This window comes from Tauraco erythrolophus, chromosome 2, assembly GCF_009769465.1.
Source record: "Tauraco erythrolophus isolate bTauEry1 chromosome 2, bTauEry1.pri, whole genome shotgun sequence".
Lineage (NCBI taxonomy): Eukaryota > Metazoa > Chordata > Aves > Musophagiformes > Musophagidae > Tauraco > Tauraco erythrolophus.
The window spans coordinates 69,016,276-69,041,641 of NC_141466.1; the positions used below are offsets into that span (position 1 = coordinate 69,016,276).

Sequence of the window (25,366 nt, forward strand, 5' to 3'; positions counted from 1 at the left end):
GGCTAGAGCCACCGGCCGCTCTCCCGCCCTCCCGTTGCCACGGCAACCCGGCCGTGCGGGGCACTGCGCAGGCGCAGAGCGCTGCCCGGCTCCGTGCGCATGCGCCTCTCCCCGGCGAGCCTGCGCACTGGGCGGCCCGCGGTTGCCGTGGAGACGGCGTCGCCGGAGCCCGGGCAGGGAGCGCCGCCGCCGCTATGAGCTCGGAGCCGGGGCCGGGCCTGCCGCTCCTCCCGGGCTGCGCCTTCAGGGACCCCGCGGTGAGCGCAGCCGTCCGGCGTACCCTGCTCCCCGGGGACCCCCCGCCCTCATTTCCCCAGGATCCCCCCGAGAACCGGGGCTCTGCACCCCCCCTGCTCCAGGGACCGGTCAGTGACATGCCCCCTGGGTGCTCCCTTGGGGGACTTGGTACCCCCTGAAGACAGCCCCTGGGAACCTGGTATTCTCTCAAACCCTCCTCTAACTCCTCAGGAGACCCGGCATCCCCAAACTCACTTAATATTCCCCCAGGGAACAGGTTACCCCCTGAACCCACCCCCAGGGAACCTGCTGTTCCCTCAGAACACCTTCTAATTCCCTCAAGAGGCCTAGTAACTCTCAAATTCACCTAATATCCCTGAGGGAACTTGGTGTCCTGTGAAGCCATGTCTTGGGAACTTGGTACCCCTCAAACTTACCAGACACCCTTCAGGGGACCTGCTACCCTGTGAAGTGACCCCAATGGACCTAGTGCCCTATAAACTCACTTGATGCTCCCCAACAGACCTAATACCCACTGAACTCTCCTTCAGGGGACTTGATATTTCTCACAGCCAACAAATATCTGCTGGACGCACTTCTGGGGGACCTGAACTCTCTCAACACACTTGGTATCCCCTAATCCCATCCACAGCAGACCTGGTACTCCCTAAATTCTCCCAATGTAATTTAAAGTCTGTTCCCAGGGGACCAGGTATCCCTGAGCCCACTCTCCAGGAGACTTGGTTCTCTTAATCTTGTCCCCAAGGAACCCATTGCATCTTTCATCCATCTGACATCCCCTGAAATTGTCCTAATAGCTATGGAGAGCTAGGTTTCCCCAGCCTCATTTGAGACCCCAAAAGCTTTCTCTATAATTGCAGAACTACTATCTGCAAACTCCTCACCCCATGGAGATCTAGTACTCCTGAATCCATCCAATAGTTCTCCTGCCAGTTCATGTGGTACCCTAAGAGAAGGAGTATCCCCATATTCACTTTACAGTCTTAAAACCTGATTTCCCCAGAAAAATTCTGGTTTCCCTGAACCATCTCAGTTTCATCACAAAGGGATGTGTGTTCTGAACCTGCTACTCATCCTGATACTGCGCTGAACCAGGACCCTTAAACGCACCTGATCAGCCCTCAGCTGTCTTGATATACCCAGGAGAACCAACACTTTCCAAACCTCAAGTAGTCCTCCACTAGGAATTAATTATCAAAACCATCCCAGTACACTTAGGAAAACTGGAATGTCCTGGACTCACCCACCACCCTTAGAGGAACAGGTGCACCCTGAAGTCACCAATCTCCTGGCCAATCAATATCCTCCTGATACCCCCTCCCCTGAAGCTCTCATGCTTCCACAAATGCTCTCCCAGTATCACCTGGAGAACTGAATCCTTGACAGTCCATAGGGAACTGATGCTCTAGAACCTGAGAACCTGATAGTCTTCAGAGAACTGGTGTCCTCCCACAGAATTGATACCACCACAGCCTCAAGGATCCTCTTGAGGAAGTGAGACCTTCTCAGCTGTTTCTAGGTTCCTTGGAAGAAGCAGTCTCATTCCCTCCCTCTGGACTGGAGTTGATACCTAAATGAGGAAGCAACCTCTTCTTTTCCCATCAGCTGACGCACTGAAGATCTCATAACACCAAATCCTGTCAATATTCTCCTGGTAAAGCAGTACCACAGATGAGAATTGATACTCCCCGAGTTCCTCCCAGTACTGTTTCAGAGCAGTTGACAGTTCTGCCTTCCTTCTCCTTGGGAAACAAATATCTTGAGTCTTGACACCATTGCTCAACTTCAAATCAATGTTACTAATGTCAGTTTTAGAAACCAATATCCTTGAACTTTCCTGGCTACTTCCCTCAGAAGCGATGCTTCCAGATGCTTTTGTAGGGAACAGATAGACCAGGGCATTTCTGACATTTCCCTGGAGTTTAATATACTTAAGAACAGGCTCCTTCATTTCCATAAGTCTTAGTATTTTGAGTGAGACCCCTTCTTCATTCTGTTCCTTCCCAATACATCCAAGTTGCCTGGTCATAGGGACAGCAGGGCCTCAGTATGCTCTGGTATTGCAGGATAAGGAACCTCATGTACTTACATGTGAACATTTGTCATGGGACATGCTGTACTGAAAAATACCAAAGACATACCTTGGAACAGTGCTTCTTGTCCTTGATATTCCCATTGAAAACTGACACCTCTGGAACAAGCATTTCCATGTCTTCCTGGTATATTGCCCTAGATTGTGCTCTACAGAAGAGAGAACGTCTTACCAATCCAGTCTACCCTTTGGCAAATCTTCTCGAGTGATGGTGAGCCCTGTTGCAGATGAGCCCACTCTGCTCTTCCCATATCACTCATAGGGCTTGTTTACTTCCCGGGACACAGACCTCATGCTTATTTGATCTTCCAATGGAAATGCTAATTCTCCCAAAGGAGGAAAGCTTCCCTTTTATCTCCTGCTGCCACGATGGTCCTGATATTTCTGGAGAACAGTACAGTATTTCCTAGGTATCCTTGTGATAGAAATAACTCTTGATTGCTCCTCGGATGAAATGGGGAGGAGCACCTAAAGGATCTTTAACAACACTGAAGGGATCCAGTGCTCCCTTAGGAAGATATTGTCCCATGTTTTTTAGACCAGTGATGTTATTGTCACTAGTACCTGTTTGAGAGACGTCATCTTGACATGATGTGCTCTTTGACAAGGACTGCATCATGATGGGCTTTGGTAAACCCAGACAAGATCGTTCTGGGTGCTTTTGTAGGAATGCAGTTTTCTCTTTTCCTAAATAGGATCCTCTCTTTTCTTTATTCTGCTTGACTGTGCATTAGGATTACCCAAGGATAAATTGTCATTGAACCAGTTTTAGTGGTGCCTTCCAGCATGAACGGTCAAACTATTTTCTAAGTCAGTGACAACTGAATTCTTCAACAGTAAGTGGAGTCATGTACTCATAATAAATACTCTTAATCATGCAGTAACAAAGGTTATCTCAGAATTCTTAGTTTAATAATGTTATTTCCTCAATACGTCATTTATAACGTCTTGGAAAACTGCAATGCAAATTTCTGCCCCTAGCAAAATATTATTTCCTCTATCAGTAAAATCTTGCCTGCTTTAGTCATGTGAATGCTCCTACTGACTTCAGCAGCAATGTGTGTATGTAAGAAACACCCACAAGACTTAGCAGAGCAGATTATTATTTTAGAGTAAGTTGAAGTATTGAACTATTGGTGATGTTTTAAGGAGTTCTGGTCTCCAGAAATGGCTTTGCAATGTTCCTCAAGATGGGCCCTAGTTAGCGCTAGCAGCTCATTTTGCTTCAATTTTCCAGTCTATAAAGTGGGCACTGGGATACTTGTTTTCCAAGTGAATGCTGAGAAATGTTGAAAAAACCCTCTGTGTTCAAATAAGATAGTTTTGTTATTGCTTAGTGCTCATGTGATAGAGGAACAGAGACACTGGGAGGAGGAACGGCGTTTGTATGAAGCGTTATAGACTTGGCAAAAAGAAAGAATTCAGTGGAATTTCATAAGGACTGGCAGCAGCTGAGATTAGGAGTTTACATTCTGGGTTTTCCCTTTTAAATGTACATTAGTCACCTGATACTGTGAGATGTTATCTAGCATCCATGCTTGCTTGGGAGAGCCTATCGACTTCGGGAGTCTTATGAATTTATGAGGTGTTTTCTTTAGGCAACTGTGGACCCTTAAAAGCCTGTGCACTTCTGACAAAACACTGGTGTTGCCCAATTTAAAGACAAATTTCCTGGTTTTCCTTGAATATTTTCCCCACAGCTTTCCCCTGGTATTTATTTAACAGAAGGAAACAGCAGTTCTGTGACAGGACTAATGTTTGTAAGACATTCTGTTAACATGTCTTCAGTAAGCTCTCCTGTTTTCACATGAATCTGTTTTCCTAACTGCTCTGTCCACAGCATTGCAAGATCCGTAGAACCAGTTTAAAGAGAGAACAGGCAATTATTTGAAATTCAAGTGAGGCCTTGAAGGTATAAATAAGATTAGAGGCTTAGCCATGAGGGGTGAGGGAGAGGGTGGAGAAGAAGTGGTTCACATGCCTGAGGTTGGACTGATTGTAAGTCTGGGTCTGGAAAAAGAGCTGAAGCTTGTTCCTTCAGTGTTAGAAATGCGTACGACTGTGTTTTACTTGGCAAAAGTCAAGGTAAAGTCAGGGATTTTATAATCAGGGACTCAAAATTTCTCCTGCTTTCTCTAGAGCATTAAATGTTGAATTCCCCGTGCCAGACACGCGTTATTTCAAATGCTTTCAGGATTGCAGATGAGGTACCAGGTGTGGTGGACTGAGCAGCAAGTCGAGTAGCCTGTTGTCCCTCAAATCCCGATCCTAATCTTCACTAGTGAAGAACAGGACTGCGCTGACAGATCCTATTCACAGCTCTGACATTTTCTTGTTGTGTGTCCTTAAGCAAAGCAGGGACCTTCCTGTGCCATCTGGATAATTATTTAGCTTGAAGAACAGCTCAGTAGCTGGCGCCAGGCAGAAAGCAAAGATAGGTGAAAGGCTCCAAGAAGCTCAAAACCAAGATTAAACCAACAAAACAAAAAATAACAGGTGAATCCTATAGCAAACGTTGTAAGACGCTCACATAGATAGAATTCTTCTCATCTCATCAGGCTTCTCATTAATCTGCTATAGGGACTTGCACTGTGGTTGTGGTTATTTAATGTGTGACCCTTGCACGGACTACGGAGAGAGGTGGCGAAACAGCTTAATGTGCTTTGGTATTGGAATTGCAGTTCTATAAGCATGACACACCTTGATTCAGCCCAGCAAAGAAAATCTGGTGAATATAATCCCCAGGAGAGGGTTAACAAAACAAACAGTGAAGGAAAACACAGAGGTTGCACAATGTATAATAGTCAAGGGAGCACCGTAAGGCAACAACAGAGTGAAGTCCCTTGGTGCTCTGTACTGCAAAACCACAGAGTATCATAGAATCATAGGATGGTTTGGGTTGGAAGGGACCTTCAGGATCATCTAGTTCCAACCCCCCTGCCATGGGAAGGGACACCTTCCACTATACCAGGTTGCTCAAAGCCTCATCCAACCTGGCCTTGAATGTTTCCAGGGATGAGGCATCCACAACTTCTCTGGGCAACCTGTTCCAGTGCCTCACCACCTTCAGAGGGAAGAATTTCTGCCTTAGATCTGATCAACGTCTCCCTTCTTTCAGTTTAAAGCCATTGCCCCTTGTCCTATCACTACACGCCCTTATAAAAGGCCTGTCTCAAGATTTCTTGTAGCCCCTTTAGGTACTGGAAGGCTGCTGGAAGGTCTCCCTCGAGCCTTCTCTTCTCCAGGCTGAACAGCCCCAACTCTCTCAGCGTTTGTCCATAGCAGAGGTGCTCCAGCCCTCAGATCATCTTTGTGGCCCTCCTCTGAACCCGTAGAACAAAGAATTTGTGAGATAAATACTAGGGCAGATAAAGTGCTGTCACCCCATTCTAGGCACTGCGAATGGTGGCAATAGGGAAATTAAGTGATTTCAGCCTTTCAGGAGCCTGTGCCAGTGCTAGGATTTGAGTTCACTCTGATGTTTTGTTCCTCCAGCCACTTACTGTTTTTACAGCCTTCTTGCTCTAAGTGTAAAATCGGATTGTAAATAACTGCTGCAACAAGTTATAATAAAATGCTTGGCGGGGGCGGGGGGGGGGCCTTTCTGGATGCTGCACTCTTTTGCTGTTTTTCTGTGCTTTCAGTAGCTGAATCTACTAAGTGCATGCAGTATTTTAACAGCTGGATTTCCTTCCACAGAAAACATCTTTTCATCGGTCCCAGACGCTGGGCTACAAAAATGGATTTGCCTTTTCTCGGCTGCCAACAGTGGGGATCGGCGGGGAGCGACTCTATGTGAATCAGCTTTCTCAAGCTGAGTTAGATGAATTATCCAACACGAGACGCACGCTGACCTATGGGCAAGCCAAGCAGGCTCCACCTTCAGGCTTCATTCCAGCACACGTGGCTTTTGACAAAAAGGTATAAAGAAGCTTATTCCAGGAATATCGCTGGCCAAGTTTGGAGACATAAACAGTCAGCTCCATGGTTCATGGGACAGCGTACAGCAGTTTTCAGATGCCATAGCCCTTAGTCAGAGACAGCTGAACCCCAGACTGAAAGAGGCTTTCTTTGCTCGGGAGGAGGATTATAATATGTAAACGATGTAAGACATTCCCCACAAGTTATATTAGAGTATTTCCAGCAGGCGTTGGAAAAGGAGTTTGGTTAACTCTGAAAAGCTTCAGTTCATAACCCTGGCCTTGTAAACCGCAGCCTGGCCTTCGGTGTTTCTAAAACTATGTTGAGATTGTAACTGAGCTTAAACTGGAAAAGACTCTGTCAGTCAGACTTTTTCGCTGTGGTCTGTCTATTTATGCTCGTGCTTGTCATCTCAGCGTGTTACAGCCTGTACCGCTGTAACTACCTCCTGCGCTACAACTGGGTGATCCTATCGGACCAGGAGGCTGCGTGTCCGCTTGGAGCAGTCCTGAGCTGACCCTCGATTTTACGTGTGCCAGGGGCACCGATCGCGAGCCGGCGACTGCAGCCGCGGCCGGAGCAGTCGCTGCAGAGCGTGCGAGGCTCAGCAGGTCTGAGAGCGTGGAGCCTGCGGCTAACCGTCAGCCCATCTGTGAGACAGTCTGGGGAACAGATGTGCTGTGTTAATTACTGAGGCTGTTCCTTCGGAGTAATGTAGATGTTGCCGTTTAATCTGTCAGATACTTCTCTGCCCCTTCATTCAAGCCAGAGTTGCAGCAGGGGTCCCAGTGCTGCTGGGGGATGTCGCAGCCCCCTTTGAAGCTGATAGGAACTTGCTGGCTTTATCATTGCTTAATTACTCAGGTCTCTGGGTTGATGTAGGCTGGGTATGCACGGCTCAATTGGCCATCTACATCTTCTTAGGGGAATTGAATCATCTTGGAGAGAATATTCCTCATACTTCTGCCAAGCATGGGAACTGTGATTGACTGACTGATTTGTCCCCTTGTTTCTCCAGCACAGATTAGCTGTCTCTGTCAGTGCTGAATAGATGTAACTTCAGATGATCCATGCAGATTTTAAAATCCACAGATGTGGTCAAACTCTTTACTAAAATCTCCTGATAGCTTCCCTAAATCAGAGTCTGCAAAGCTGACAATAGTAAAGAAAGTCATATAAGTCAGTAAAATAGATTACTAGCAGTAACCAAGCACCTGGCAGTAGGTGAAATAGCAGGTGATCAAGAAGGAGTAGCGAAAAGGCTGTATTTTTTACACCTGTCTCATGCATACCAAATTTGTAAAAGGCAGGTCTTGATAAAAGCTCTCATGATGCCTCTGCCATCAGCCACAGATTAGGCTACAGTTGGCTTTGATGATTTGATAGATTATAATCCCATAATTTTGCACTGCCAAAGCAAATTACAAATGAATTATCATAGAATCATAGAATGGTTTGGGTTGGAAGGAACCTTAAAGATCATCTAGTTCCAACCCCACTGCCATGGGCAGGGACACCCTCCACTACACCAGGTTGCCCAAAGCCTCATCCAACCTGGCCTTGAACACTTCCAGGGATGGGGCAGCCAGAACCTCTCTGGACAACCTGTTCCAGTGCATCACCACTGTCAGAGGGAAGAATTTCTTCCTTATCTCTAATCTAAGTCTGCCCTCTTTCAGTTTAAAGCCATTGCCCCCTGTTCTATTACTAAAAATTATTGGTCTTAATAGACTAATCGTGATGTTCCAGTTGTTTCTTTCTCTCTCCCTTTTTTATATCGCCCTTTCGGCAGATTTTGAAGTTCAATGCCTATTTCCAGGAAGATGTTCCTCTCTCTGCAGAAGAGCATTACCGGATCCGCCAAGTGGGTATCTATTACTATTTGGAAGATGACAGCATGTCCGTCATAGAGCCTGTTGTGCAGAACTCTGGTCTTCTTCAAGGCAAACTTGTTAGACGCCACCGGGTGCCCAAGAATGACTGTGGAGATCATTACCACTGGAAAGATCTGAATCTGGGCATGAACATCACCATGTATGGCAGGACGTACCGCATAGTCAACTGTGACCCATTCACACAGGTGGGTTGCTTGTACAGAGAACACTGACGTAAAGAATCCCATGAATTACAGGTGGACAGACCTATTAGAGACCAGTAGTCTGCAGCGGTAGCTTTCACAGTATGGTTGCTCTCAATCTTCCATTTTGCTTTTTTTGCAGACTTCTTTCTTCGGATCAATAGGGAGTTCAAGGTATATTTGCTGAGGGAAGCAATATACTGAGCAATACTAATTGCTCAGTATTTTTGCCCCAATGCTGCTGAGAGTCCATCCTTTGTCCTCAGGACTTCTCCTTACAATACAAATTCTAAGTTCATTTCTGTGTGTACAACAGTTTAATTGCCTAGAAACCAGGTGAAACATTGTGCATATTTGAGAGGGAAATTACTGATTCTAACTCTTTTTTGACTTTGTGCTTCTCTGTTAAGAGTAGAGGAAGGAAATGCACTCAGTAACTCTGCCCCCATCTACAGCCAAGCTAGAAGAGCGATCATGATCTGTGGGTTGAGAATCGTGGCATGAGCTGACCTTTCTAAGGGTCATTGCCTGCTTTTCTGTTTCTGGCTATTTTTGTACCAGTAAATTAAATAACAACCCAATAACAAATAATAAAAAATACCAGTGTAATGGTATCCTGTTAGGTTGTCCCCGTTATAATCTCAGCCCTGGTCAACTACTATTCTTCCAAGCAATTCCCAGGAGCAGTCCAGGAGTTAGAATGCTCCAGGGACCATTCCTAATAGGTGAGTTACGTGCAGCCAACCTGTCCTGGAGGCTGAGAGAGTTCAGATGCAGGCTCTTCCTTGCCACTTGGCCTCAGTGCCCTGGAATATTCCTAAGCATATATATGTGGCTATTGAGAACACGTGAGGCCAGCCTTGCTGGAACTGGATGACTGTTAAAGTCAGCTGACATCAAATGAAGAGCTAGTTCTCATGTTAATATTGGTTGATTGATGGAAAATATGAAATGAGCTGCATGTGTCTACATCTCAAAGCCACTAGTCTATTTATCATTAACTGGCATCCTCCAGACCAGAAAATAGTGAGTCTGGAAGTGTGAACCTGCCTTGTGAGTCTTCAGGGTGATCTCACACGCCTGTTGGAGATGTTTGCATAGGTGCTTCCTGGGATGAATGTTTTCACGGGCCACTTCCCAAGGCCAAAAAGGGCAGAAGTCCATTGACTTCACAGGTTGTTGTGAGTGACTGATGTGAGTACACAAATAATACCCTAGAATTTGTTGATGCATCTGAGGTAAGCAAAAAATCTCTTAATAAACAAACAGATTGTCCTCTTTCCATGGGACAAGTACTCCTCCTGAAAGATGGACTGAAGCTGCCACTCTGGCACATTTCCTTGTAGCCTAAAGAGCCTTGATGAGCCTAGTATGGGCAACACTAACTTCCACTGTCTGACACATTGCAGAGCCTTGGGACTCTTGCAAATTCAGACTGACTACATCCCTGGTTATGCACTAATTTAATCTTTTTCATTTACATAAAAGAAACCACCTGACAGTTATCCTTATTTTAAAGCCCTAAGGCCAAGGAAAAGTGTTCTTAAGTAAAATCTGAGTTAGGATGCTGAGGACAAGACTGCCCTAAGTAATTAAAGGGCAAGCAAAGCTTAAACATTTTGATCATCTTCTATTGTATTTGGTATTGCAGTAGAACTAATACTCCTGCAACCTGGTGGTCTGTGGGGAATGAACTTGCAGTGTTCTGTCAACACTCATCTCAGCCCATCTGTAAGATCTAGTTACCTCTTACCTTCAGAACTCATGGCAGCATTAATACCTTAGGTGACCTTCCTAGGTGTTCCTGGAGAGCCAAGGAATTGAACTGAACCCTCCAGAGAAAATGGTTTTTGATCCTTACACAGAACGGCGTCGGATGCCCATACCCGAGTACATCACACCATCAGATTTCGACCGACTCAAACAGTTTCTGACTTACGACAAGAAGGTGAGAGAGCTGATAGTGATTACCCACATTACAGACTATATCTGTTATAGAAACTCGAGTTTTGTGAACCTCACTCCTTCTAAAAAATCCAGTCCACTGAACAGACTCCAGTTTTCCCCCTTTCTTGGCTTTAGTAAGAAACAAAATCTTTTTTACTGGGTTTTGTGCCTTGTGAACAGCATCTCTTTGGATTGCAGAGCCTATGCTCTAGACTGTCCATCTCTCTCTTGCCTTCTGTTGGGTTGAGATAAACCACCTGCCTCGGGAAGTTAGCCGATAGGGCCAGATACGGTTCTAATACCAATGGGTGTGCTGCATCCACCGCTCTCTTCCCCCAAAACATTGATACCAGATGCCAGAGTGGACAATTTCAGACAAACACAAATGCCACTGGCTCTGACTGAATTCTCCCTGTGCACAGAGTTGACTAACACTCTCCTCCCTGCTCCTCTGGGTCTTCTCCTTTTCATACAGCAACAATGTAAGAAAACCTATAGACTATATCTATACTAGAAAATAAAACAGGTCCAGAACACAACCTGAGTTCATAGAATCATAGAATCATAGAATCATAGAATCATAGAATGGTTTAGGTTGGAAGGGACCTTCAAGATCATCTAGTTCCAACCCCTCCTGCCATGGACAGTGACAGCTTCTGCTACATCAGATTGCTCAAAGCCTCATCCAACCTGGCCTTGAGTTCTGCATATTGTCCCTGACCAGCTATCAATCAAACAGTTCCTGGCCATCAGTTAGGTGTTAGTTAGCACAGGTCAGGATCATATCCAGTTGCCGTTTTGGATATGGTCACATAGTTTTGAGGGGAGCAGGCAGTTTTGCTGTGTGGATACAAGCTGGGCCATGCCTGCTGTTTTACTGCCAGTTTAGCCTTAGTGACTCAAGTCTTCATTGGGCCAACTCTGCCTGCAACAGCTATTGGGCTGCCTGTTTAGGAGCTGTACCTTGTGGAACTCTTGACCATTACAGTGTGAAGAGTTTGATTTCTGTAGCATTAAAAGATGATATTTCCACTAGGCAGAAGTAAGATGGAGTCTGCAGTGAATGCAGCCTCCTCGGGACAGCCAAGTGCCTTCCCCTCTGCCTTTTTCAGCAGAAGAGTAGTAAAGAATTGGCTGTGAAACCTCTGAGAGGTTTAAGAGTCAAACCAAGATTCTATCTTGCTATGATAAGTTTCATTATAAAAATCACTTCCCTTAGGACTACTTCCCTGCTCATTCCTGACAATTAATTTCTGCTACTTTTTAATCACTTCCTGCCCCCCCTCATTTTTCCTCATGCTTCCTGAACTAAATTTCCTGTCTTAACATAAACTAGTCTCTCTCACTTGTTGCTTTCAAGGTAAGCCAGGCCTGTCCAGCTCTCCAGGCTCATGCTGCCCTTCCTGCTGCTGCCTCAGCAGCCCATTCATCTCAGTACCCACAGTACAAGGCCTTTGGTTCTTCTGCACCTGGCAGAGGAGATTTCTGAGATGCCACCAATCACCCAAACCATTTCAATCCATTTCGTCTGGAGAAAGCATTAGTAATTCTAATCTATGTTTTTTTTTTCTGGCTCTTTTTTCCCCACCCTAGGTCCTTCGCTTCTACGCCATGTGGGATGACACTGACAGCTTCTTTGGTGAGAATCGCCATTACATCATTCATTACTACTTGGCAGATGACACAGTGGAGGTTCGGGAAGTCTACGAGCAAAATGATGGCAGAGACCCATTCCCAGTACTGATAAAACGCCAACGCTTGCCCAAAACCTTTGTGGACAAGAAAAGTAAGTTTAGTTTGGCCAGCACATCTGTCTGTCCTAAAGTGTGTGGGTAGACACATATATGGTGGCTGTGTCAGAGGTACACCAAGTCTGGAGAATTTTTGCTGAGAACTCTCCAAGTGTCATTGGTTTTTGGCCAAAGAAAAGTTCTTTAAATGATCACTAAATTCTTTATCTTTTGGGAAACAGTGGCAGGACGGCAGTACCAACAGCTCCCTGGAGCTATTTATACAGCTTGCTTTTGCATCACTTTTCACTAGGAAATGTTAACATCTACCCAATGGATTTATTTTTCCTTTTGCTCCCTTGTCCTCAGAGACCTTCCCAAGCTGTGTGCTGGAGATCTCTGATCAGGAGGTACTTGAGTGGTACACAGCTAAAGATTTTGCTGTTGGCAAACCTACCACCCTCCTTGGACGCACTTTCTTCATCTATGATTGCGATGAGTTCACACGAAACTTCTACCGTGACAAATTTGGCATCACAGATTTCCAACCAGTGGAAATAAAGAAGAAACCACTTGAGAAAGTTCCACAGGTACTGCAAACAATTTCTCAAAGGAATGGAGGGAAGGAAGCAGTCGATATAAGCTCTTATAGTAAAGTGTAGGTTCAGCTTAGTAAGAACCTACAGTAAACAAGTTCAGCTTAAAGAAGAGAACAAGTAACTTGAAAAAAAGACAAGGCAAGAATGGTCATAATCAATATAAAAATGGAAATCATCTGAAACTGTTGATTTCTAATACTGTAAAGGACAAAGCACTTGCCAATAGTGATAGAAAAAACTCTGGTTATGTCTATAGTCAAAAATTAAACAGTATCAGAGTTTATTTTTTGACTGGGAAGCTAACTGGCACAGTGTGACTGCGCTCATACTACTAAACTCTCCCTCATCCTCCAAAACAGGGTTGCCAAGTCCAAACTGCCTGCTGGGGATGGTCACAGCCCTTGGTACCTCCCAAACTGAGCCTAGGAATGGTTTGGAGTGCCAGCTGGCCTAGACCACAAACGTGATGGAGATTAGGTTAAAAGTATAACCTTATAGATGACTGAGTTCCTGTGCACAGAAGGATTTAATTATTAGTATAACCATGATCTCTTTATTCAGAGAAATTACCTGGCTTTCTGAATTTCAGATTTTCTTAATTTTCTTAAATATTTGCTATAAGTAAGGAGTCCAACACATGGCCAGGCTACTAGCATCTCTACTGAGCAGGATGTTGTAGCTATTGCTACCTGGTGACAGAATATTTCTTTCCAAAGAGATGGTTTCTGATCAGCTGTCTTACAAACATTGTCTTATTCTTAGTTTCAGCCATTTATGCTTGATATCTCCTCTGGATGCAGGTAATTCCTCCTTATAACGGTTTTGGCCTCCTTGAAGACTCTCTTCAGAACTGCTTTTCTCTGCTTCCAAAGCCTCCTCGGAAAAATGTAATTAAGATGCTAGAGAACGACCACGAAGTGCTGCGATATCAGGTGGCCCTGGTAAGTGCCTTCCTTGATGGTATAGTGCCAGTTTCTGTTGTAGAGTCAGAAGGATGGTGGGAACAGCCAGCTCAGACAGGGCTGTTAGCAACTTCTCCTCTGCGCTGGTGGGAAAAGAGAGTTTCCCAAGACAACGCGAGTGCCCCTCAGGGGATGCCTTTGGGTTGTCGTCTACTTGCTGTGACAATTAGTAGCACGCAGAGGTAGCAAAAAACAAAGCCAGAAAGTACAAAACAGACATGCTACAAAACTGCAGCCATTTATGGAAAAACTCCCACTGACACCAGCACGTGACAGATGGCCCTAACTGAAACAGCATCGCAACTGGGCACCGTGCCTCTGCCTGCCTTCAGCTGCTGCTTGCTGGCTGTCCGCTGCTGGCTCCCAGAATCTGTCATTCTCCAGGCTGTGCTGGGAGCAGCCAAGTGCCAACACAGAAGCTGGGAAGTCCACGGGGACAGTGCTTCCCACTCGCGACAACGACACTCAGGCCATTTGTGCCAGTTTTACAACTGCTTTATGCACGGAGCCTCTGGCATGTCCAGCAGTAGCAATGGCATTTCCTGTGCTGCCTGGTGCCTGCCCTCTCCAAACACTCAGGGTGAATACGGGCTGATTTCTTTCCCTTATTGTGCAGGAGTTCCTAAAGGTCACAACTGAGGAGTTAAGATCCACTTAAAATTAAACTAAGCAAGTAAACCCGCTGGTGGGTCAGGGGAGTGTCTTCCTGTGACTAAGAGCTGGAAGCAGCACCAGCCTCTCTCAGGCACTCATTATAATGAAAAATAGAACTTTAATACTGAATTTTACAGACAGTCTCTCTCTGCGATGATTCATTCCATATAGGATGTGCCTTTTTTTGGATTACTCAGTCCGCGGAAACACTGAGTATACTTGGTCACTGCAGCCCAGATTCTGCTTCTCTTAGCCTGACTACAGCAAGTAACCTCTGAAATTCACATATTTAATGCTGTCTAGGGCTTTGTTATGCTATGTCAGCATTTCTGTAGCTTTTGGCCTACATCAAAGGCTTTGTTTAGTCAGCTATAAAAAAAAGCTATGAACTCTGGGTGCTTATGAGTGGGTACTCCTGAGCACTTCAGGAAAGAAAAACCTGGTTCAAATGTTCTTTTTCAAAGCCACTACCTTTCCTCTAGGAATCACCAAACCCCGAGGACAGAAAGCGTCGTTTCATCCTCTCTTATTTCCTCTCCAATGACATGATCAGCATCTATGAACCCCCAGTCCGTAACTCTGGCATTATTGGAGGCAAATACTTAGGAAAGACCAGAGTCACCAAACCAGGCTCTACTACAGAGAATGCCACATACTATGAGCCCTCTGACCTCACCATCGGTTCTACAATTGAAGGTAAAATCCAGCCTGGATGGATAATACTCTCTGAGCGCTGTTTTTCAGTGCCTGCTCTGAAATGTCATTTATTGCACAGACAGTGCATATACCTTCCTTCACTTGAAAGATTTGGTCCTTCTGACTCTCATCACATTTGAGTTTTCAGATCACCAGCTGGTGTACATTATTATAACTCTGTTGCTGCCAGCATTTGGACCTTTGACATCATTAGAAAAAGAGCTACGTTCTTTATAGTATGTGTTCAGTTTACTTTTTGGGACCTGCCAGGATTCACAGGGTTAAAGCTATGCCAGATGACTTCCAGTAGCAAAGGTCTGTCCTGTAAGGGAAAATCTATCCTGTAAGCAAAAGAAATGTAGTACTGAAATATAAGAAACACACCAGTGCTAAGGGGGGGAGTTGCTGTAGGCACAAGCACGGGGCTTTGCTCTCGGCAGCTGCTTTTCTTGCAGTAAAACTCCCTTTGAGTCAGTGAAACGGTTCTCACTTCAAGGACTGAAACAAATAGCAGAGTTCACTCAAACCTGAGCCCAGCCACAAGAGAGAAATCATGCTCTCTCTGGGGTGATGAAGTGAGACTCCTCCCTGCAGTGCTGCGTTCAGCACAGGGGTCCCCAACATCAGAAGGACCTGGAGCTGTTGGAGCGAGTCCAGAGGAGGCCATGAAGATGGTCCGAGGGCTGGAGCACCTCTGCTATGGAGACAGGCTGAGAGAGTTGAGGTTGTTCAGTCTGCAGAAGAGAAGGCTGCAGGGAGACCTTCCAGCAGACTTCCAGTACCTAAAGAGACTGACAAGAAAGCTGGAGAGGGGCTTTTTCAAGGGCGTGTAGTGACAGGACAAGGGGCAATGGCTTTGAACTGAAAGAGGGGAGATTTCGGTTAAATATACGGAAGAAATTTTTACAATAAGTGTGGTGAGGCAGTGGAACAGCTTGCTCAGAAAGTTGTGTCTGCCCTATCCCTGGAAGTGTTCAAGGCCAGGCTGGATGAGGCTTTGAGCAACCTGGTGTAATGGAGGGCGTCCCTGCCCATGGCAGGGAGGTTGGAACCAGATGATCTTTGAGGTCCCTTCCAACCCAAACCATTCTGTAATTCTATGATTCTATGACTTACCCGTGCTGAAAGGCAAGTAACACTGCTTTCTTTACTGCCTCTTCCCCAGTGTTTGGCCACAGGTTTGTTATCACTGACGCTGATGAATATGTGCTTAATTATATGGAGAGCAATGCAGAGAGTTTCCCGGCAGCAACACTGCAGTCCCTGAGGGATCATTTTCACTCATGGCAGATGGTAAAGGAGACAGCTAACAGGTAAGCTTCAGCAAGTGGTCTTGTGGAGCTAAATAAGGCTCAGGGTTGACAGCTAAGGACATTTCCAGCAGCCTCCATGGGCTCCACTCTGCTGTCTAACGGCTGCTCCATTGATTATTCAGCTCCAGGAGTCTGTCTGGACACATACAAAGGGAGTCAAGTGTGTACAATATAATGTTGTGGGACAGCCTTGTGGGACACCTCTGGCTCAGCAGCAGAGATACTTTCAACTAAAAGCACAGTCATCTTTTCCCAAAAGACAGCAGTTAACTGTAACAGATGCCACTAGCAGTATCTGCATGAGGCACTGGAAGAGTTGCAGGCTCAGCGGAGGCTTGATGGAGTCTTTTTTTTCATTTGCTCTGGCTGTGCTTATCAGTCTATCAGAGCCTGGACCACGTTCTCTTTTTTAGCAGTCAGTCCCTATTTTGGGTGACCCAGTAACAACCCTATTACCTCACAAGACACTTTGGAGTCAGTTATTATCATGGGAGTTCAGGGGCTCTGGTTAAACCAGAATTGAATACAGTTCTTGGGACTGTATGGAGCACACAAGGAAACACTCCTTGTCTCAGAGCACTTGCACACAAAAGGTGCATGGAGGAAATGTCCTGCAAAGGCAAAATAGTTTACCTAATGCTCCAAGATCAAGACTGAGCTTCATCTCCAAGAAGCGCGGCCAGCAGGTTGAAGGAGGGGATTCTGCCCCTCTTCTCTGCTCTCGTGAGACCTCCCCTGCAGTGCTGTGTACAGCTCTGCGGCCCCCAACACAAGAAGGACGTGGAGCTGTTGGAGCAGGTCCAGAGGAAGGCCACAAAAATGATCTGAGGGCTGGAGCACCTCCGCTATGGAAACAGGCTGAGAGTGTTGCAGTTGTTCAGCCTGGAGAAGAGAAGGCTCTGGGGAGACCTTCCAGCAGCCTTCCAGTACCTAAAGGGACCAACAAGAAAGCTGGAGAGGGACTATTGACAAGGGCGTGTAGTGACAGGAGAAGAGGCAATGGCTTTAAACTGAGAGGAGATTTCGATTAGAGATAAAGAAGAAATTTTTTACAATGAGTGTGGTGAAACACTGGCACAGGTCGCCCAGAGAAATTGTGGTTGCCCCATCCCTGGAAGTGTTCAAGGCCAGGTTGGATGAGGCTTTTAGCAACCTGATCTAGTCGAAGGTGTCCTTGCCCATGGCAGGGGGGGGTTGGAATGAGATGATCTTGAAGGTCCCTTCCAACCCGAACCATTCTATGATTCTATGAGCTTGCCTTGAAAACCAAGTACCCCAGAAGCCTGCGGTGTATTCAGAAATACAGTCTGGCCAGCTATAGTGGGCAGCCAGCATACGAGTGTCACGGTAAAGCTGCCAGAAGTAGCTTTACATGAAGTTCCATTCTTTCTTTCTTCTACAGTGACATCGCCATGCTTGGGACCAGCAAGCAGGAACTGGATGAATTAATTGTGCAGGTTCAGGAAGAGCTGAATCTCCATAAGAACTTGAACAACAAGAACATTCAGGAGGCGTTTCTTCAGTCTGACAAGGATGGCTCTGGCATCTTGAACAAAGCAAAATTTTTAAGCCTTTGTGACAGCTTGAATGTGCCGACCAACACCTTTCTAGTTAACAAGGTCAGAAGGATGGTGTGCTGTGCATATTGAATTCCTCTCCTATAGCTCTTCAAAAGAGCTCTTTTACAAACCCACGCTACCCGGGCAAGACCAACAGCTGCTCTACCCTACAAAGGGGAACAGCCTCAAGAAAAGGGCAAGAGAGTCCCAACTCAGAAGGACCTCTGAGCTGTTGGACTGAGCCTGTCTCTTAAAGGAGGAGATAATAATTGCTGTTCTGAAAGTAAAGGGAAGAAATGTTACCCAGGTTGCCCCAAAATGAGCTGCCTAGTGTTTGGCTGCACTGTTATGTGAAGTCTCAAAATATCTGTTGGCTCAGGTCTCAGAGAGGAGCAGAAGAGGTTGTATATTGTGATAGAGATCAGGCATAGACTACTGCAGAGCTACTGAGTGTCTGTCATGACTTGTGCACACCTGGGCTTGAGTGGAGATGGCACTGAGGTGCTTGAGGAACTAGGCTTAGGAGAGCTTAGACACATTATGGATTTAACAGCAATCGGACTGAACACTTGAGAACTAAGTATTGTACTAAAAAAAATTAGAAATGAGAATGAAGTTATACCAAAAAAAAGAGAAGAAATTAGAATCATAACCACTTGGTTAACACAACTAAAACATCGGCTTGCTGGGCACTATGAGCACCAGCACATGGAGATCACAGTCTGTATAGCAGAAAATGTGAGGGAAACTAAAGAGCATAATTCATGCAGCAGGGATGGAGGATCCTTTCAGGAATATGATGGGCAAGGATGATTTCTTAGCATAATGTGATATGCAGTAGATTAGTGGCCAATAAACTTTGGCCACTAAACTTTGACTCAAAGTTCAAAGAAATCTAGAAACCAGAGGGACTATTTCCCTTGCTAAAACCCCACCGTTTTCTAAACTAGCCGACTGTGAGCATCACAGCCGTGGTTAGAAATGTGCCCAGGCAGGGTGCTTACGTCTCTGAATGGGCACTGAATAAAGGCCTTTGACCAGCACCCAGGGCTTATCCTGAACTAGAATTCCCCAGAGACCACTCTGCCTTGAGGAATTTACAGTGTGGTGACAGTCCTTCCTGCTTCCACTCTGAGATGAAGTGATGTGCCCAAGAGCATGTGGGGAACCTGTGACAACTGAGGCTGAATCTTTGTGTTTGAATCCCCGTCTAGGACCTAAACACCAGAAACATCCCTCTGCTCTCTTGAAATCTTACCAACAGTGTGCTCAGAGCCCTCAGAATTGCGGCGGTGCTATAAACAAAACACATGGCAGATAGTTAACTACTGTCTGCATCGGAGAGGAGCACAGATGTCAGTCAACCCTAATAAATCTGTCTCCAGGCGACAAGGGGAAGAAGAATCCTTTCAAGGAACTGTGATATTAGACCTTTTCCATCTCCCCGATTGTCAGAAGGAGATTAGTTATGCAATTAAAGAAACAAAAGCCCTCTTTCTTCCCCTTAAGGGCTCTAGCTCTGGAACACAACGCAGGGTCAGGCACGGATACCAGAACTGGCTCATTAGTAGGGCTGTCACTGAGCTCAATTATCTGTGCCTCCACTTTATGCCGTGTGCACACACCAAAGTGACACCAGTGAACACTGCCCTCGTTTTGGCAGGGATCTTTATGGGGTTTCTGAAGGATCTGCTGTGGCTTATGTCAGGCTGTGGCCACGTTTTATTTTTTGTGTGGCTCTATTGCCACTGTGGTGATACTCAGAAGGCAATGGGGATTAAACTCAAACACTCTCATTCACCTAGAAGCATTCAAGTTTATCTGTAATTCAGGACTACTAAGGTGGTAGGCTCTTCCACGCAGGGGAATAAGATCTGCCCTGTCACACAGAGAAGACTTCTGGGCACTTTCCTCTAAAAAAAATATTTGTAGCTTTTTCCAACTCTTTATGGTGTTTGTTGTTTTTTTTTTTCTTTTCCCCAGCTGATTGACGTTTGTTCTTGTGAAGATGACAAGATAAACTACCACGACTTCCTTAGAGCCTTCCCCTCATGTTCTTCACCCAGAAGTTGAGGCACAAGACAAGCAATAAAGTTCTTCGCTGAGTTGACTTTAAGACATTATACCTCAAAAAAGATGCTCTAGTCTTCACCTTTGCTTCACTTGCTGTCTCCTTTCCCTCCCCACCAGAACCAGCTAATTTCACCCTATCTTTATTAACTTTTGTTCCTTCCTAACCTCTCCCTGCCCTTTCAGCAACCACCAAACTCAACCTCGAAACTGCTGGATATTGAAATGAAACTCACAGGAGAAAAAAATCTTTGGGGAACCAAAGCCAAGTTCTCCTGTCGTTCTCTCAGCTTTTGAATGCAGTAGAGCAAGGCTTGCTAGAGCTAAAGCCCTCTGAAGCCTGGAGTAATAACCACTCCAGATTTACAGAGTCAAAAGCAGCAAAAACTGCCATTTTAAATTATTATTTGCATTGCAAGAGGATCTAAGAGCCCTGCCATGGACCATGACAAACTCATGCTGCTAGTCTGAATATAAGCAAGTCATGCCTGGGTGCTATAAAAGTGTTAATAAATCTGCTTTAAACAGAAGTACCTAAATGGCTGGAATTGCTGAGGATTAAAGTAATGGGAGAAAAAAACCCACAAAGTGTGATTCTGGGTTTACTTGAAACGGAGTGGTGAGTTTAGCTCTCACATAGCTATGAAGATAGCAGGGGGCTGTACATCAATCTGCTGAGAGCAGCTTTGCATTTTTTAACAGAAGGTTGGGAGGATGGTTTTAGGACTGAGATACTATCTAAACCCATCTTATGCAACCTGTCATCTTACCAGACAGGTCCAAGGCAAAGGGAAAACTAGCAGCTGGCATAGCAATAGAGTTATGACAGTTGCGCTCCACTTAAGAGTTCCATTTCTTCATGAAGGTAAATGTGGCAGGGGACCTTCTCACCCCAGATGACACCTGCCAGGTATTGCCATTGAGCACGCACAAAAGGCAGCGATCATGCACACAGTAGAGAACAAAGCTCTCTGGAACAAAACACTTATTTAAATCACCTTTTGTGCTGTGGATTCCCACTTTCCCTCAGACAGCGGAGTGTCTCCACATGACAGCTCCCTCCTGGCTCCCCTTGTTCGGAAAGGTCACCGCTTTTCCCTTCTGGGCCCGTTCTGTGCTGCTGCTCATTCTGACCTAGAATCGCTACAGCTCTCTCGGGTCCACCTGGGATTTCAAAGCATGGCTTGGCATTGCACGCGGTGCCTTCCAAGCAGCAGCTGACAAAGGCTAACTTCTGAAGGCCACCTTAGTCAGCTTTTCCGGAGACCAAGAACTCACAGATGAAATTACTGGAGCTGTAGGCTGTAGAAAAGAAAGTCAGAAACTGTTTTCTGCACATGCTACGAAACTGTAACCTAATACTCAGCCAAATCATGCAGCACGCCCAGGGCCAGCTGCAGAAAGTACACAATTTAGCTCACCATAAAGTATGCACCTAAACCACATGAGATAAACCATATCTTACAAATGCCCTTATCCTCCACTCCTAACGATGAAGGCAGCCACAGATAACTAACTCAGACGCAGCTGCCCGTGCTGTAGACGTGGGGAACACGAGAGGATGAAGCCCAGCTGTGGGGAATACAAGGATCCAGGATGCTGCGCCAAAGGGAACAGACTGGGCTGGTATGGCAGGAGAGAGACAAGCACAACCCATTGCAGCTTGATTTGGAAACACCCACAGCTTAGCGGAGTGACAGAGCACCAGCGGACAGCAGCAATGGAAGAATCTATGCCTTTTATTTATTTATTTCAGAAAAATACTTTTGTCGAGTTTATCACAAAAGTCATTGAACAACAAACGACAACAAACAAAATCCGTACAAAAACTTTTAAGTGACAGGAAGAATGAAACAAACAAGATAAAATATCAGAGACTGTTACTTCCCTCCACCCCTTCCAATATTAGGAAATTTGCACTAAAGCATAAATATGGAAGAAGAGAAATCTTCCTCAGGTTCCTTTGCTGAAGATCGGTCTGTCGAGTTCAACATACACAAAGCAAAACGGCGTGCCTCTGCCTGGTTTTTACAACAGCCGCTCTTCCCCGCTGCCAGCAAAACCAACCCCCCAACCCCCAGGAAGAGTAACAAACTTCACAGTTTGAGTACAAGGCCTGCCAAACCATCGATTACACACTCGTAAAGTTTACCAGAAGGCTGGAAATCAAACTCCATGATCTCCATCTATTGACACAAGTGGGGGTTCATCTACCCATACTTCGTCTAAGGGAAGAGACAGGGGCTGCTGTCAACCCCCATGGGCTGCTTTAAAGGCAGGGGATCTAAACGCTTCAAGAGTCACTTGGAGGCAAGGGGGAGGCATCCTAGAGTAGTTGTTCTTCCCTCCAACCAGGAAGCCTCCCAAAAATACATTTTAAAACAGAGAGTTAAGGGTAAAGGGACCTACAGGGGAACTGGAACTTGTCTTCTTTACTACTAACCCAAACGTGATGAGTAAGAAGAAAGAATCCTGAACAACAACAAGAAAAACCAACGTAACTGTAATGCCCCATTAACGTGAGAGTCACTCAAAAATTATACGTGAAATGCTACATCTGTTCTTCCTCTGCCCCTTTTTCTTCCCAAGCCCATTCCCCAACTATCTAAGACAAAAAGAGAAGAACTACTGCTGGTATTTCACAGCTCTTCTAGGCTAGGGCAGGAAAACACCATGCTTCACATCAAAACAAAAATTCACAAACTACTCAATCCCCGACCTTCTTAGGTTGGATAATGGACACAGACTACAACAGCAGCCTCAAGCCCACAGGAAGGGTGCAAGCACTAGAACTACACTGAAAATAAGGACTTGCAGTTTTGCATGGTCTCTAACTCTCGCTGCACTGTGGTGGACGAGAGCTCCTGTTTGAGGTGGGGTCTTTTTTTGAGAAGACACAGGGCTTGACAAGATGGGGCACCAGAAGAGCACCCACTGGAGGACAGTGGGCTCTCAGCATCTTTGTATGCAGAGCAGTCAAGGAAAGACTGACCACTAAGGGTATGCAATGAAAATACTCTGTTTGGGAAAGAAAAAGCTCTTTGGGCTGAACAGAAGGCTCGGTCTGCTGAGAAACAATATGGATGTAGATGTAGTTACTGTGGGCTTGCAACTGAGGGATGGTGCTCGCGCTAGAAGACAGAGACAGAAGCAGCCCACGGCAGCCCCTCTGACAGAGGATCGATCGCAGACCTCTGGGATGACAGCACATGTTGCCTTACTGCAAAGGCTCAGCCCAAAAAAAAAGAGACCCTGGGATCCTGCCACATTTGGACACGAATAGGAGAAGGATGGGGATTTCTAAGGACTAAAGACAGTGGAGGGCAAAAAAAGCCCCATCATCTATAGGTAAAAAAAAAAAAAAAAAAAGAACACATAGAAATGCTTCCAAAACAAACCGTCCCTTTTACTGGTAGTTCTATCAAAAAGAAACCAAAAAAACCCACATAAACGTTGTACATACACTGTCAAGGGGGAGAGCGTTCAGCTACTGGTACAGCACATGGATCACACGTACGAGGGACTCCAGGGAACATAAGGCACTTGGGATACAAAGCGTAATTCACCACTTTATGAAGGCGCGGGATTGTGCAAGTGGAAAAACTGCCCGAAGCGAAGCAGGCAGGAGAGGGACTCATTCAGCAGCCAGGTTGTTTTGGGGGGGACTGTACGTGTCACCTGTTACCAAGAGCCAACACCTCAGCTGCTGCGCGGCATCGGCTTTGCAGAAAGGACCGGCTGAGGCTCCGGGGAGATGCCAGCCAGCAGCGGCTCTCGGAGGGCACGTGGCAGTGAATGGCTGGGGATGGGAAGAGGTGGCAAAAAGGAAAAAACCTCTCACACGAGACCTTTTCCACCTCCTCTCCAACATAAAGCTCTTCACTCCCTCTCATCACGTTGCACCGAGGGAACCCTTGCTGCCTCTAAGCCAAAATGTGTATTATCTACCCAGCAAGGGTAAGAAACCACCAAGGGCTCTGCTCCAAAGTCTCCTTCCTCAGTTCCCCTGAAAAGGGGGGAATCCCCCTCCTGGAGTCCTGCTGACATCTCTTGTTTGGGACTCAGACATCGTGGAGATGGAGGAACAAGTGGAATTTGCCCAACTGTCCTCACATCCCTACATGTTTTCTCCCTTCGGTGAGCTCCTCTGGGGCTCAACAAGGACAGGGGGAGGAAGGGACAAAAGACACCTGAAGAAGTGGGAAGAAAACCTGACCCAACCCAAAGTGGGGCAGAAAATCAACCGTCACCCATTCTTCAAAACACGAATGATGCGAAGGACGACAGCGCCAGCCTCAAGCTAGAACTGCAGTCGGAGAAGTGGGAGCTCAGTTGCCCGATGGGCTGAGCAAGGGGCACGCCAAGGACCACGTAGAAAGTGGACCTCAATCCCAGCTGGCTTATTGAAGAGCACCCCAACTTCCCACAACCTGTGCCAACCTTCTCCTCGCCCAGCCAAGGGAGCACACCGCTCGCCTGCTCCTGCCGCGGTGAAGGACAACTAAAGCTCCAGCTGGCTTCGCTGCACAAGAGGCACCAACAGCAAAGCCCAGCTACAGAAGCCACCCCCAAGGAGAGCTGTGGGGTGAGAAGTGCCCATCTACCACATGCCTACCAAACCTAGACTGGGACAGGCACCCCAGAGAAGCTCAGTGAGCTGGTGCTGACCCACAAAACCCTGGCCAGGAGATGCTGCTTCCCAGCCAAGAGGAAGCAGAGGACCGGGCTGGTGGGATCTGAGGTTCCCAAGAAATATCGTGCCAGCACGTACAGGTGACAGTGGGCAAGGAGCAAGAGGGGAAAGTGGTCTGCAGCAGCAGATGGCCTCTGAGGTAGATTTGAGACAACTCCATCTGCCAACAGCTACATGTCACAAGTCAGGCTTTTCCTAATACGCAAGCTGCTCCTTGCAGCCCCAGCTTCCTTCCCCATCCCTGTCATCTCATTCACAGCTCAGAAAGGGGTGAAGGGGCTAGGTTTTTTGGAAGAAACCCTGGATTTGATAGCACCTTGGGCGGATACGAGCTCCGTATCCTTTGGAAACTTTTAAAAGAGTGAAGCTAGTGGCTGCCGATGGCACAGCTAGACTGGTATGGTAGGGATGAGGAAGGCTAAGGCGACAGCACGAGGGGCACAGACGCATTGATGCAAAAACCCTTTGTAGCAGCCAGTTTGTCATCTGGACATGGTCAGGAGCCATGAGAACACCAGGTCCACAAGGCACACACAAGCTGGCAAAGGGCCTGGGCTGACAGGAGCCGGGTCAGCGCTCAGAGTGGAGCAGGACTCAAGCTTTCACGTAGACCCAAAGATGCTGCTGCCCCACGACAAGGCACTGAGAGCTGCAGAACCTCGAGTCTAGCTCTTGGGGGTGGGAGGTCCCGAACATCTACGGGGCAGCTCAACTCCTGCAGCCAAGAGGGTAAGGGAGACCCAGCTGTACCAGAAGAGCTGGGGCAAGCAAAGGCTGGGAGGTGGGCTTTCTATA

The 25,366-nt window shown here is 46.4% G+C and overlaps 1 protein-coding gene across 1 annotated transcript; it reads left to right on the forward strand.

The window, feature by feature from the left end:
* Positions 1-194: 194 nt before the first annotated feature.
* On the forward strand, positions 195-19,881 carry EFHC1 (EF-hand domain containing 1). The gene is made up of 11 exons (XM_086625594.1): positions 195-257; positions 6,050-6,271; positions 8,064-8,351; positions 10,147-10,296; positions 11,889-12,081; positions 12,395-12,615; positions 13,425-13,565; positions 14,723-14,936; positions 16,102-16,249; positions 17,652-17,868; positions 19,792-19,881. The coding sequence occupies exons 1-11, from the start codon at positions 195-197 to the stop codon at positions 19,879-19,881; spliced, it is 1,947 nt and encodes a 648-aa protein (XP_086481720.1).
* Positions 19,882-25,366: the final 5,485 nt, after the last annotated feature.

Bases quoted from the DNA above. Each gene is read 5' to 3' on its own strand.
- EFHC1 (XM_086625594.1), top strand. From the start codon at position 195: ATGAGCTCGGAGCCGGGGCCGGGCCTGCCGCTCCTCCCGGGCTGCGCC. The intron at 6,272-8,063 runs GTATAAAGAAGC...CCCTTTCGGCAG, and splicing joins ACGTGGCTTTTGACAAAAAG to ATTTTGAAGTTCAATGCCTA. The intron at 13,566-14,722 runs GTAAGTGCCTTC...CCTTTCCTCTAG, and splicing joins TGCGATATCAGGTGGCCCTG to GAATCACCAAACCCCGAGGA.